Source organism: Eptatretus burgeri, chromosome 2, assembly GCF_056783735.1.
Source record: "Eptatretus burgeri isolate ZD-2024b chromosome 2, Ebu_testis_v1, whole genome shotgun sequence".
NCBI lineage: Eukaryota > Metazoa > Chordata > Myxini > Myxiniformes > Myxinidae > Eptatretus > Eptatretus burgeri.
Genome location: NC_140962.1, coordinates 66,392,717 through 66,406,639, shown reverse-complemented (window position 1 = coordinate 66,406,639; position 13,923 = coordinate 66,392,717). Strand labels below are relative to the sequence as shown.

At 43.2% G+C, this 13,923-nt stretch overlaps 1 protein-coding gene across 5 annotated transcripts in view; it reads right to left on the bottom strand.

The window, feature by feature from the left end:
• AQR (aquarius intron-binding spliceosomal factor) overlaps positions 1–13,923 on the bottom strand; it is a 184,372-nt gene that overhangs the window by 40,742 nt on the left and 129,707 nt on the right. For all 5 annotated transcript variants that reach the window (XM_085869606.1, XM_085869603.1, XM_085869604.1 and 2 more), the window contains 4 exons: positions 7,020–7,229; positions 1,265–1,402; positions 816–887; positions 482–669 (listed from right to left, as the gene is read on the bottom strand). In XM_085869606.1, the coding sequence (XP_085725732.1) occupies positions 482–669; positions 816–887; positions 1,265–1,402; positions 7,020–7,229 (608 nt within the window). The remainder of the gene's footprint in view (positions 1–481; positions 670–815; positions 888–1,264; positions 1,403–7,019; positions 7,230–13,923) is intronic.

The following is a 13,923-nucleotide window of genomic DNA, read 5'->3' as shown; positions in this document are numbered from 1 at the left end:
AGGTAAATGAAATAACCAGGAGAGAACATCAATAAAATATTGCAAAAGATGCAATTTCAAAATACATGTATTCGGAAACACTTGTTTAGATATTTCAACACCTTATGGTTCTGGTGCTCATACCTCTAAATTATGAGTAGAAAGGAGAATACTTACATTGCATATGCAGAAGTAGGGGTGGGGAAGGAGGGATTCAATAAAAATAAAAGTGTAAAAAGGGAAGGGGGGGGAGGAGAATAAAGAAAATCAGAGGAAGAAGTTTGGAGAATAAGGAGAGAGAAAAGAAGAGAAACGTGTGAGGAAGTAAGTGGAGGAAAGAGTCTTGCCACTTAAAATGTAATACGTAGACAGAACCGAGCAGTCCAAAACTTCCATTTCACAGAAATATTGAGGTTTGGACAAAGTTGTAATGGTAGCATTTTGAAATCCAATCAAAGCACTTTTTAATGAGGTCAAGATGCTTGCCAGTGTGTATGGGTACCTTGCACGGGCACGTCCCTGAGCGTCCAAGTCCACAGTGGGCACCCCCAAACGGACAAAGCGCGTGAACAAAGACTGTTCCATGTTTGAGTATTTTTGGAAGGCCATGTTCTTGATAACAGGTGGCAGCTGGTGGTGGTCGCCAATCATGATCCAGCGCTTCAGACGGCTGAACCCATCCTCCGGATTCTGGGGAGGTGCATAAACACATGCCAAGGCTCTCAAGAACATGGCTGCTACCATAGAGTGTTGCAACTTTAAATTAAATTTTTGGTTTGAGTCATGAATTCAACACGACATTTTAGATATCTGCCCCACCTCTCCCCCAGCATTACCTGCAGCAGCAGTGGGATGAAAGTTTCGATTTCTAAGATCTGCGCTGCCTCTTCCATCAGTATGTTGTCATACTGAAAACCATGAAAAAAGGAGGAGGGGGCTTTTACGATTCTGCTATGAGTGAGTGCAATTAATGAGCCAAAATGGGAAATCTCCCAATGATGAAAAGAGTGCAATTAACTGAGAGGATAAAGAAGGGTGAGATAAACATTATAGAAAAAAACAAAAATACTATCACCAACGTTAAAAATTATTTCATTTTAAAAGTGATTCGTGAAAAACAAACAATATTTATTACAATTAGTAGAAACAATAATGTTATCATCCATTATTGCAAATGATGCGATAATTAAGTGAAGATTAATTCATAGTATAGAGTGATACGTGACATGTGCGACCAACTTAGAGTTGGTATAATAAGCTGATTAACATTTCGATTTGGTGTTACCTTGAACCCCAGCTGCACAAGGTCATGTCGTTTCAGTGCAGCATGTGTGCAGGTCATGGCAATTATCTTCGCCTCCTTGATCAGCAGGTACTTTGAGCGATCGAGCCCACTCCGCAGCAGCTCGAAAGCACGGAACTCCTGCACAGAGAATAAAACGAGCTCGTGAACTTTCTCATCTCAAACGGCCTCACTAAGTACCATTTCCTTTCCATTGAAGTTCTGATTAATGTGGAGCAGGCAAAAAGGCAAACACCTTGAAGCATCCCTTTGGTGATACAGGCCATTTTCCCTTGGCATGAAGGCCATGCAACAATTTATTAAAAACCATCAGGCATTTTTCAAAATAGCAAAAAAAAATGTGTCCAACTGACCCATTGGCCAGCCAACTTGTTGGCCCGGTGACACCAAAACTGTGTGACAAGCTTATGACACCTAAATTAGATTTTGCTTAGCCTTGTCTGATCTGGACTGAAATGTTGGCCCTGCCAAACATGGTGCAGTCCCTTTAATTGTATCCTCAATGCAGTAGCCATGTTACGATATTTTAATTTCTTTTCCACCTGGAGCCATGTGATACGTAGCGCACCCAAGCCACCATCCCAACCCCTCCCATCTTTCCCAGGAGAAAGGCACTGGGGAAGTGGCTGCAGGTGTCTTTACCAGGTCATGAAAAGATGGTGGGTCACGTCGTGTTGCAGACAGTCACCTGCACTCCTAAGAGCCCTCTTCCTGGTGGGCGAGAAAATATCTGGCATGTCATGCCTCCCACCAAGTTAAGACCATCCAGTGGTTGAAACATTAGACATGAGACCATGAGACCATCCGGTGCCAGACTTGATTATTTCGTCGGTTATGCCTATGCATTCTTGTTTATCTTATTGGAAAAGAAAGTTTCTTTGTTCGTTTATGCATTCGCACCCTGCAAGAACCAGTACAACCAAACGTTGCATGGCCTCCTCTTTCATCCACAGCAATGTCGAGGGCCATGTTTGGGAAAGAAAAAAACAAGAGTTGAAAAATAAAAAAATCAGAAAATTATTGTGCTTATACTCGATCGAGTCTTGTGCTTATACACTGCCTGCATATGTTTCCCAGAAGCGATTGGGTAATAAGTGTGAAGATCGTATGTTGAGGTTGCAGTGAATTGATGTCGACAACACAAATTTAATCACAACAGTACTTACATGTGCACCTGTTATTAAAAAATTGTTTTACACAGGTTTATTTTAACATCTTTGTATTCAGGCCTCGAGCAAGTATGTTGCTTACACACTGCCGCGATCGAGTAATATTATGTATTGTGAAGAACTGAAGATCTGTATTGAGGTCACATTACATATGCAAGCTAATCACGAAAAAGTAACAGATGGATTGTCCTGAGATGGGGTGGATTTGAGACAGGTGAGAAATGTACCAAGGAAATACATTTTTCCCCTACCTCTAATTTCTTGGTACATTTCTCCCCTACCTCTAATCCGCCCCATCTCAGGACAATCCGTCTGTTACTTTTAAAATTTTAATCCACTGCGTCACGAAGATCGGCACGTAAGATGCCCGCCGGAGCACTTTTGGAACTCCCAAGGGAACACTTCTGTTAAGAAATATCTTCACCTCCCTTACTTGCGTTATAAATACTGCCAAATGCCACCAAAAAGACCCCAAATCGGCAGAAACAAATCAGATGCAAGAGAATGGCAGTATACAGGTCAGCTGAGAATAAAGAGAAGACACAGGCTCGGCTTGAGGATGAACGTGCAAGACAAGCAGCAACCAGGGCAGCATGTTGGGCATGCTTCGACTGTGAAGAATTTTGATGCAAGTCCAAGCGCATTTTGCAATTCCCAACATTGATAATAATTCATACAAAACCACAAGGCCAACATTCCCCAATTTGTCATCCAGGAAATATTTATATACATATTGCACTGAATTTCACGCCAGGTACTTTGGCGAGTAAAAGATAACCCTTGCATTTGCCCCACAGACTTAAAATGTTTGAAGTCATGTTGCTAACCATTCTTTCCCTTTCCACGACTTGAATTGACTCGCATAGATAAACCTTTATCTTCGTAGAGTGTCAAAGAAATGAATGATCTGCGGGCTTCAGTGGCCAAAAAAAGCAGGTAGGTTTGGCCTGTCCAACACTGATTATGGAGGAGCTCTGTTCACAGATCTCTGCTCATTTGAGCTAGCAAGAGTCCCCATCACTTTGCCGACAGATTCAATCAAAAGACAATGTGTCGTGCTTCACAAACATTCTGCTCTATTCATTCCATCATTTGCTTGAGGTCGTCTGCCATCTGCTTGGAAGTCAGCTAATATCACCTTCATCGACCATCCTTGTTGCTTACATATGACATGAGCAGAAATCACTTCCACTTTGCTGCGAAGCTCAGAGTTGGATGCTTTAGTTTGAACCTCCAGTGAAAATGAGTGAAATGAAACATTTTGAATTATTTTCATTCAGATTTCAACATGACCATAATGTATATTATCAAGATGTTTAAACTTTGTTTATGTAAGATGGTGATTTGAAATACCAGATACCACCAGGTGGTGCGATACAATACACATTTACATAGAGATAATTGGGGTCTTCTCTCCCACCCTGAACCCCCTCCGCCAGATATGCGACTCCAACAGAAACCATACCTCAGGCAACATGCAAAATTTGGCTGGATTTTCAGTAGTTTTTTTTATTTTTTTTTTGAAGCAAAGTGCTTCAGAAGGTATTCACACTCCTCGACCTTTGTCACATTTTGTTGTTACGGACTGAATTTAAAATGGGTTAAATATAAATTTTTTGTCACCGATCTACACAAAATACCCCATAATAACATAGTGAAAACATGTTTTAAAATATTTTTACAAATTAATTGAAAATGAAAAGCTGAAACGTCGAGTCAATAAGTATTCAAAACCCTTTGCTATGACAGTCCAAATTGAGCTCAAGTGCATCCAATTTCCTTTGATCATCCTTGAGATGTCTCTACAACTTTAATGGAATCTACCTGTGACCAATTTAATTGATTGAACATTACTTAGAAAGAAATACACCTTTCTATATAAGGTCCCACAGTTGACAGTGCATCAGGTCAGGTATGGCAGCATGTGCCGGAGGAGCACGTTGCTGCGTCGACTTTCCGCCAGTACTCCAGGGGACACCGCCTAGCCATCCCCCAGGCAGATGCCTGGCCTATCTCCATCTCCTTGAGATTCTGATCAACCTGCTGCAACCATGAGGCACATGATCGGCCCATTGGCCTCCTCCACTCATGAGGCTCCTCGCTGAGACAATCTGGTGAGCAGTATCAGCATCAGGAAAATGAGCCACATGTCTACACATTTGCAGCTGACGCTCATGGACTATGCAGGTAACAAATCTCATTTGAGTCTTTCAGGAACCGCTCATTGGACAAAAAGTCTGACCAGTGATAGCCGAGGATTCTCTGAAGAGACCTGGTACCAACGGAATTAAGTCTTTCTACATCCCTCGTCTCACATCCGTAGAGCAAGACTGGATGCACCAAGGACCTGAGGACTTGCGTCCTCCCGCACAGGTAACCTACAGCACCACATCCCATGATCCAGTGAATCCATGACTCACCAGGCACAACCCAGACATCTAGTGACCTCTGGCTCACAGCCAGCAGAGACATGAATATCACTGCCAAGGTAAGCGAATCTCTCCGTAACCTCAACATCCTCGCCACAAAGAGGTACAGGCAAGATAGCAGCATCAAAGATGTCATTGAAAGCCTGGATCTTAGTTTTGACCCAGGAAACCTGTAATCCCAGCGGCTCCGACTCCTCATTCAGCACCTCGAACGCCTCCAAAAGCATATCCAGAGCCTCCACAAAGATGACTGCATCGAATGCGAAATCAAGGTCAGAGATTGAATCACCACCTCTCACAGCACTCTCAGTACCAGAGTATACTTCAGATATCAGATTGATCAGTTTTGGTGGCACCCCACAAAGACCAAGAATCCTCCAGAGGGCATGACAGTGTATGTCAGAGCGCAATCCATGAAGGGGGCTGTGTCCCCAATTATAAATTGTAGTCAATTCATGTGTCCATGAAGTCCAAGGAAGTCCATGGAACTCCAAGATAGAATTGTGAAGAGGCATCGATCTAGGGAAGGGCATAAAACAATTTCTAGAGTGTTGAAAGTTCCCAAGAGCACAGTGAAGTCCATCATTAGGAAATGGAAAGAATATGGAACTACCCAGACTCTTCTTAGAGATAGCTGTCTGACCAAACTGAGCAACAAGGACCTTCGTCAGGGAGGTGACCAAGAACTGAATGACCGCTCTGACAGAACTACAGAGTTCCTTGGCTGAGATGGTATAACTTGCCAGAAGGACAACAATCTCTGCAACACCACAAATCTCGGCATTATGGGAGAGTGGCCAGATGGAAGCCACTCTTGAGAAAAAGGCACATGAAAGACTGACAGCATGACGCAAAAGATTCTGTGGTCTGTTGAGAAGAAAAGTGAACTCTTTAGCCTGAAAGCAAAGCGCTACGTCTGGTGGAAACCGAACACAGCTCATCACCTATCTAACACACCATCCTTACCATGAAGCATGGTGGTTGCAGCATCATTCCATGGGGATGCTTTTCAGCGGCAGGGACTGGGAGACTTGTAAGGACAGAGAGAACAATGAATGGAGCAAAATACAGGCAAATCCTTGAGGATAACCTGTTTCAGAGTGCAAGAGACCTTAGACTGTGGCGAAGATTTACGTTCCATCAGGACAATGACCCCAAGCACACAACCAAAGCTGTAATGGCTTCATAACAAGAACGTGAAAGTCCTTGAGTGACCCAGCCAAAGCCCAGACTTGAATCCCATTGATAATCTGTGGAAAGACTTGAAGATTGCTGTTTACCGACACTCCCAATCCAACTTGACAGAGCTTGAGCAAATCTGCATGGAAGAATTGGAGAAAATCCCCAGATCCAGATGTGCAAAGCTGATACTGACATATCCAAGAAGACACAAAGCTGTAATCTCTGCCAAAGGCGCTTCTACAAAATGACTCAGGGGGTTGAATACTTACGCAAGACATTTCAGCTTTTCATTTTTAATTTATCTGAAAATTTTCGTAAAACATGATTTCCTTTTATCATTTTGGGGTATTTTGTGTAGATTGGTGACCAAAAAATTTAAATTTAATCCATTTTAAATTCAGGCTGTAACACGGCAAACTGTGACAAAAGTCAAGGGGTGTGAATACTTTATGAAGGCAGTGCATATAAACAAACAAGCAAACACGAATTGCGCTTTATATATTGGATGTTTGGTAAAAATTCTTTCTTTTTTCCATAATTATCAAATAATATTTTTTTTCGACAAAAGTCGAGGCTCATGAAAGTGATACAAGGCCAGAAGACAGCAGGTCAACAGACTGAAAGCACATATGCAACACAGTATGCATAAAGAAGTGGCAGGCAGGAAAAGGGGTATGTGGTCAGCTCGTGTCGAAAAGCTTAGCAGTGCATATGGCAGACACCATGAGGTGATGACGGTGGGGATCAATCCTGAAGGATTGGGAAGGGAAGAGCAGGAGACATACATAGGAAGTCAACTCCACTGGACTGGGAAAAGTGAGCCTTAGGCTCTGAACATCTCCCACAAGTACAACATCACAACATACCCATGCCACAACTTTGAGCTTAACACATGCATCCTTCATACACATCCTGAATTATACCTCTTCCAAATTATCCTGTATCTGACATTCGCACCTCCAACTGTGTGAATATTTTACGAAGGTGTCGGAAGCATCCTTCAGCGATGTCCATGTCCTCCTCATACGAGCGGCCGTGGAAGAGTGGCTGTGGTGCATTTGCGAAATATCGCTCAAAAGGGAAAAGCTCGGCGACTTTCTTGGCATCCCCCGGTTCATTGGGGCGTGCACGCACCTTGCTCATGTACTCTTCCCAACGAGACATCACCTGGACATGACGTACACACATGAAATGATAAATCATTCACCACCACTGCTATTTATCATCATCACTTTCACCACAGGAGCTGGGTTAACACAAAATGATGAGATGGAGAATTTTTCCCACTTACAAAGCACTGGAGAGGTCTGTAATTTTTATCATAGGTACACTTCAACTGTGAAAGACTGATTCTTAAACAAAAATCCTGAAAATCACATGGTATGATTTTAAAATAATTAATATGCATTTTATTGCATGAAATAAGTATTTGATACATCAGAAAAACAGAACTTAATATTTGGTACAGAAACCTTTGTTTGCAATTACAGAGATCAAACGTTTCCTGTAGTTCTTAACCAGGTTTGCACAGACTAGAGCAGGGATTTTGGCCTATTCCTCCATACAGATCTTCTCCAGATCCTTCAGGTTTCTTGGCTGTCGCTGGGCAACAGACTTTCAGCTCCCTCCAATGATTTTCTATTGGGTTCAGGTCTGGAGACTGGCTAGGCCACTCCAGGACCTTGAGATGCTTCTTACGGAGCCACTCCTTAGTTGCCCTGGCTATGTGTTTCGGGTCGTTGTCATGCTGGAAGACCCAGCCACGCCCCATCTTCAATGCTCTTGTTGAGGGAAGGAGGTTGTTGGCCAAGATCTCGCGATACATGGCCCCATCCATCCTCCCCTCAATACGGTGCAGTCGTCCTGTCCCCTTTGCAGAAAAGCATCCCCAAAGAATGATGTTTCCACCTCCATGCTTCACGGTTGGGAGAGTGTTCTTGGGGTTGTACTCATCCTTCTTCTTCCTCCAAACACAGCGAGTGGAGTTTAAACCAAAAAGCACAATTTTGGTCTCATCAGACCACATGACCTTCTCCCATTCCTCCTCTGGATCATCCAGATGGTCATTGGCAAACTTCAGATGGGCCTGGACATGCGCTGGCTTGAGCAGAGGGACCTTGCGTGCGTTGCAGGATTTTAATCCATGACGGTGTAGTGTGTTACTTTTGGTTTTCTTTGATACTGTGGTCGCAGCTCTCTTCAGGTCATTGACCAGGTCCTGCCGTGTAGTTCTGGGCTGATCCCTCACCTTTCTCATGATCATTGAGGCTCCACGAGGTAAGATCTTGCATGGAGCCCCAGACCAAGGGAGATTGACTGTTATCTTGAACTTCTTCCATTTTCTAATAATTGCACCAACAGTTGTTGCCTTCTCACCAAGCTGCTTGCCTATTGTCCTGTAGCCCATCCCAGCCTTGTGCAAGTCTACAATTTTGTCCCTGATGTCCTTAGACAGCTCTCTGGTCTTGCCCATTGTGGAGAGGTTTGAGTCTGATTGATTGAGTGTGGACAGCTGTCTTTTATGCAGATAACAAGTTCAAACAGGTGCAGTTAATACAGGTAATGAGTGGAGAATGGGAGGGCTTCTTAAAGACGAAACTAACAGGTCTGTGAGAGCCGGAATTCTTACTGGTTGGTAGGTGATCAAATACTTATTTCATGCAACAAAATGCAAATTAATTATTTAAAAATCATACAATGTGATTTTCAGGATTTTTGTTTTAGATTCCGTCTTTCACAGCAGGCCCGTCGCAAGGGGGTGCATTTGGGTGCAATGCCCCCCATGGCGCATCTGGTGCCCCCCCACTTGTACGCCACCCATTTATGCCCTGTTGCACCCTGTGAACAACTTAGTGTTTAAGGATGAGCGCCCACTGTGAACTTGCTGTTTAAGAGTTCACCTGTGTGAACTAAAACCCTTATTCCAGATGTTCAACATGGTGAATAATAAGGTAAGTGTGCGCTTCCCAGCGCATCTCCAAAAGCAATTGGCAAGACAATACAGTCCAAGACCACAAGATAAAAGATAATAACGCAAGCACCAACGCCAGCAGCCAAGACCTCGTGTCGAATGTCGATGTTGTGGGTGGTCATATATATATATATATATATATATATATATATATATATATATATATATATATATATATATATATATATATATATATATATATATATATATATATATATATATATATATATATATATATATATATATATATATATATATATATATATATCGTGGATCATTTAGTTTTAAGGAATAGCCAATCAGCGTATTCGATATGGAGATCCTATTGAGCAGGTTACCTGATTGGTTGTAAGTTAGGTATAAATGTAATATAGTCATAATATGATTAAGGAAAAGACATAGATTTATATTATTAAAGATGAAGTGCACGTGCACCACGTGACCTTCACAACCCGTCAACCCTCCATCTTACAAAAGTAATTTTATAATAAAGATTAAAAATATGTGTGTTTGCAATCGTGCTTAAGGCCCGGTCACACCTTGACGTTTTAGCCAACGTATGCCGATTTTTGAATTTTTTTTCTAAAACGCTGGCACACGTTGAATACGTTATGGGTAAGTTTTGATAACATTGAGAGCACGCTGAAAAACACTGCCATACGTCGTTGTACGTTGGCTTTAAACATTGTACTTTTTGGTTGTCCTCAAATTTTTTCATGCTTGAAATTTCACGACGTATGCCGGCGTATGACTCACACGTTCCGCTACGCTGGCCACAAGTTGTATGCACGGTCTGCGATCGTTGAGAGACGTCAACACATGCTACTTGTAAGTCAATCATAAGTTGAGACATGCCGAGGTAATGTTTAGCGTACCCGAAACTTATTTCTAACCTATGATTAACATTACGCGATCGTTGCCACACATCGACAGACGTTACTTTTAAGTTACTCATAGGCTGAAAGACGTCGGTATAATGGATCGTCCTTGCGTCAGCGTCCACGGCCACGGCCACGGCCAGGACACTTATTTGCAGCATTCTTCAAACTTTTCTTCGGCATGACGAGGATGTTCACACTTCGATGTCTAGTTTGGCTATGATTCCAATTGTCCATCGGCAGCGTCTATTAAAATAGTCGAGTTTGAGCGTTTTAACACGTTCAGAAGAAACGCTTCAAATTTCCAAACCCCAGCGTCAAAAAACAAAGGCGAGTGACAGCAATTTAAATCGTTCATTGTAAACAATGAAAATAGTTGAGTGGTACCGTTTAAAAGTCGTTGAGTGTAAAAAAAATCGAATTGTTGAGCGCAAGCGTCTACTTTCAATAGTGGGGTTTGAGCGATTTAGCACGTTCAATAGAAACGATTAAAATTTCCGAGCGCCAGCGTCAAAAAACAAAGGCGAGTGACAGCAATTTAAATCGTTCATTGTAAACAATGAAAATACCTGAGTGGTACCGTTTAAAAGTCGTTGAGTATAAAAAAAATCCAATTGTTGAGCGCAAGCGTCTACTTTCAATAGTGGAGATGCAGCCATTTAAATCGTTGAGTTTATCATTTAAATCGTTAAATCGTTAAACGCAAGGACGATCCATCATAACCCACACCCTCCCCCTCACACTCACGTACTACTGCCAACATGAACAAACTACTACTAATACTAATACTGATACTGATACTGATGCTGACATGGACATCGACTCAAAAAGGACTCGAAAACACTGTTGGGTTCCCCTTTTATGAGCAGCGTTTTTAAATACCAATTCCCAAAACCACTGGGAACACGTCTTTATATGGCAGTTGTAAGCTAGAAACACGTTCATTTATTTTTTTTTGTCGACTGGAAGACGTCATTGGAATACGTCTACATACGTCGATGTGTGTTGGGACTACGTAAAGAATTGGTTCAAAGCACGTCAAACATAAGTTAGAAATAAGTTTCGTGTAAAAAAGACATTACCACGACGTGTTTCGACTTATGAGTAGCTTATAAGTAGCCTTTGTGGACGTGTGTAAGCGTCCACATATCGTGTGTAAAACTTATCCCCATCGCATGCGGAACGTGTGTCATACGCCGAGTACGTCGTAAAATTTTGAACATGTTTAAAATTTCTTGACGTACTCTACTTACTACGACGTATGATAGCGTACTTTAGCGTTGTACTCACGTATACCAAACTTACTCATACCGTATTTGACGTGCCCCAACGTTTTAGACACATTTTTCTTCGGTCGGCATACGCTGGCAAGATCGCCAAGGTGTGACCGCGATGTTGACACTTCCATTTCTACGGCAGTTATGATTCGAATCGTTGTGCGTCAGCCTTTTAATAGGCTACGTCACGACATCGTCGGCGATGCGTGCAACGCGCTATGCCTAAGTTAGACTATCGTTGGGCATCGGTTGTGTAGGCCGACAACAGGCTCAGCATTCGTTGGTATAAGTTATCTATAACACAACGAAACGTTCTGTGTCCGTTACCAATGCGTTATACATAAGACCAAGTCGCTATGAATACGTCCGAATCTTTAAAAAAAAAAACATCAAAAGTTCAACGTAAGCCAGCGTTTTAGATACATTTTAATACGTTGCCATCGCTGGCTAAAACGTCAAGGTGTGACCGGGCCTTTACATTTGAAATTATGCAGATAAAACCTGTTTTTGATGCATGCATCATTTAATAAATAAAACCGTCAACCGTCAAATCTGGCGAGTCGCAAGATTAGTGACGCGAGTCACGAGGGACGAATCACAGAGCACGAGCTTGCAGCAGGAAAAAAAGACATGGATGATGGAAATACGAAAATGGCTCAGAAAAGGAAAAAATGCAACCGACGAAAATGAAGAAGATGATGAAAGACATGTTGTGGGAGGAGTTGGAGGAGGAGGAGGAAAAGACGATCATGTCGATGAAATACCGACAGAAGCTGGCCAACCTGGCCAAGCCAGCAACATCAGCCCTGCGGCTGGAGCCCCAGCACAGGCAACCGAGTTGCTACGCTCGGCGGCGGCCTCGGGATCGGGTGTGACTGTCAAGCCGCTTCCCGATGATCTTGGAAGTGAGAGACCGAATCAAGTTGTTCCACAGCAGTACCCTGGCCATCTGTTGCAGAACAAGAGTCGCTCATTTGTGTCCTCGTGGTACCAGACTAATGAATGGCTGGAATACAGTGTGCAGACAGATGCAGCATTCTGCTATCCATGTAGGCAGTTTAACACCGCACGTGGCCCAGTGGACTCTACTTTTACAGTGTGAGGGTACCAGAATTGGAAACATTCTGTTGAGAAAGACGGGGTTTCACAAACACGCAACTTCAAAGGAACATTTAACTTGTGTTTTGAGGTGGAAGGAGAATGAGAGGCGCATCAATTGTGGTAAGGAGATTTCCACACTCCTCAATGCTGACCAGCTAAATAGAAACTGGTACTATGTGTCTGCTCTTATAGATGTTGTGGGATTTCTCACCAAAAATCAGATACCGTTTGGAGGGAGCCTTGATAATTTTGAAGATATGTCAGACGGGCACAGTGGGCTCTTCCTCTCGCTTTTAAACTACACACTCAAAAAAGACACCGAGCTAGGCGAAATAATAAAGCATATCCCACGAAACGCAAGCTATACTCGTCCGGAAATGCAGAATGAACCCATCTGCACATTGAGTAATGTTGTGACGGATGCCATCGTGGAAGAAGTAGGCACATCGTGGTTTACCATCAAGGTAGATGGGACGAGGGACCCCACTGAATGTGAGAACATATCAATCATCATTCGCTTTGTATCGGCATCAATGAAGCAACAGAGCGTCTACTCACAATAGCTACAGCCGACGCTGGAGATGCAAAAACATTGACAGACCTAATAATTGCAGAGCTGACAAAAACAGGACTTGACACGTCAAAAATATTAAGTCAGGTGTACGACGGGGCTTCGGTAATGGCTGGGAAGCACGGTGGGGTGCAAAAGTTGTTGCAAGAGATATTGGAAAGAGAAATCCCCTATGTGCACTGCTTAAATCACCAACTCCATCTGGTAGTTATCCACGCACTGGCAGCAGAGAAAGCTGTCACTGATTTCCTTGAGGTTTGTTGTTGCCTGTACAAATTCTTCAGAAAGCTCACTGTTGCTGCACAGTATAAAGGTGAGCGGTTAAAACGACTTCTTGATCAAAGGTGGACGGGACATTTAGCCACCGTGTCTGTGGTCATAGGATCTTTTAAGGATATCACATCCTAACTGTCGGAGATTGATGCAGAGCGCGCCTATGGTGCAGAGATGAGGATGGAGGCTATTGGGCTTTTGCGGGAAGTCTCTGGGCCTGCCTTCATGTTCATTGCTTCCCCAATCTCCCAATCATCAGCAAGGTGATGGAATCCAACATCACTTCAGATATGAAATCCTTCCTCTTCTCCAATGGCTTGATTTCCAATCATCAATTTGGTTTCAGACCAGGTCACTCTACCCTGGATATGCTGCTTCTGCTCTCCCATCAATGGATGGAGGTCCTCAATGCCAGACAGGAAATCCGAGCCGTATCCCTGGACATATCACGTGCTTTTGACACAGTCTGGCACCCTGCCCTACTCACCAAACTCTCTTCCCATGGTATTCAAGGCCATCTCCACTCATGGCTCGCAGACTTCCTCTCCTGTCGCAGTCAACGTGTGGCCCTAAATGGAGTTCTTTCATCCCCTCTTCCTGTGCAGGCTGGAGTTCCTCAAGGTAGCGTTCTGGGCCCTGTTCTTTTTCTGGTTTTCATCAATGATCTCTCGGACTCTCTGGAAAATCCTCTATTTCTCTTTGCCGACGACTCCACCCTCTGCCGTACCATCTGTCATCCCTCAGACCGGCAAGCAGCAGCTTCTTCGCTCACTGCAGATCTGGATAAAAT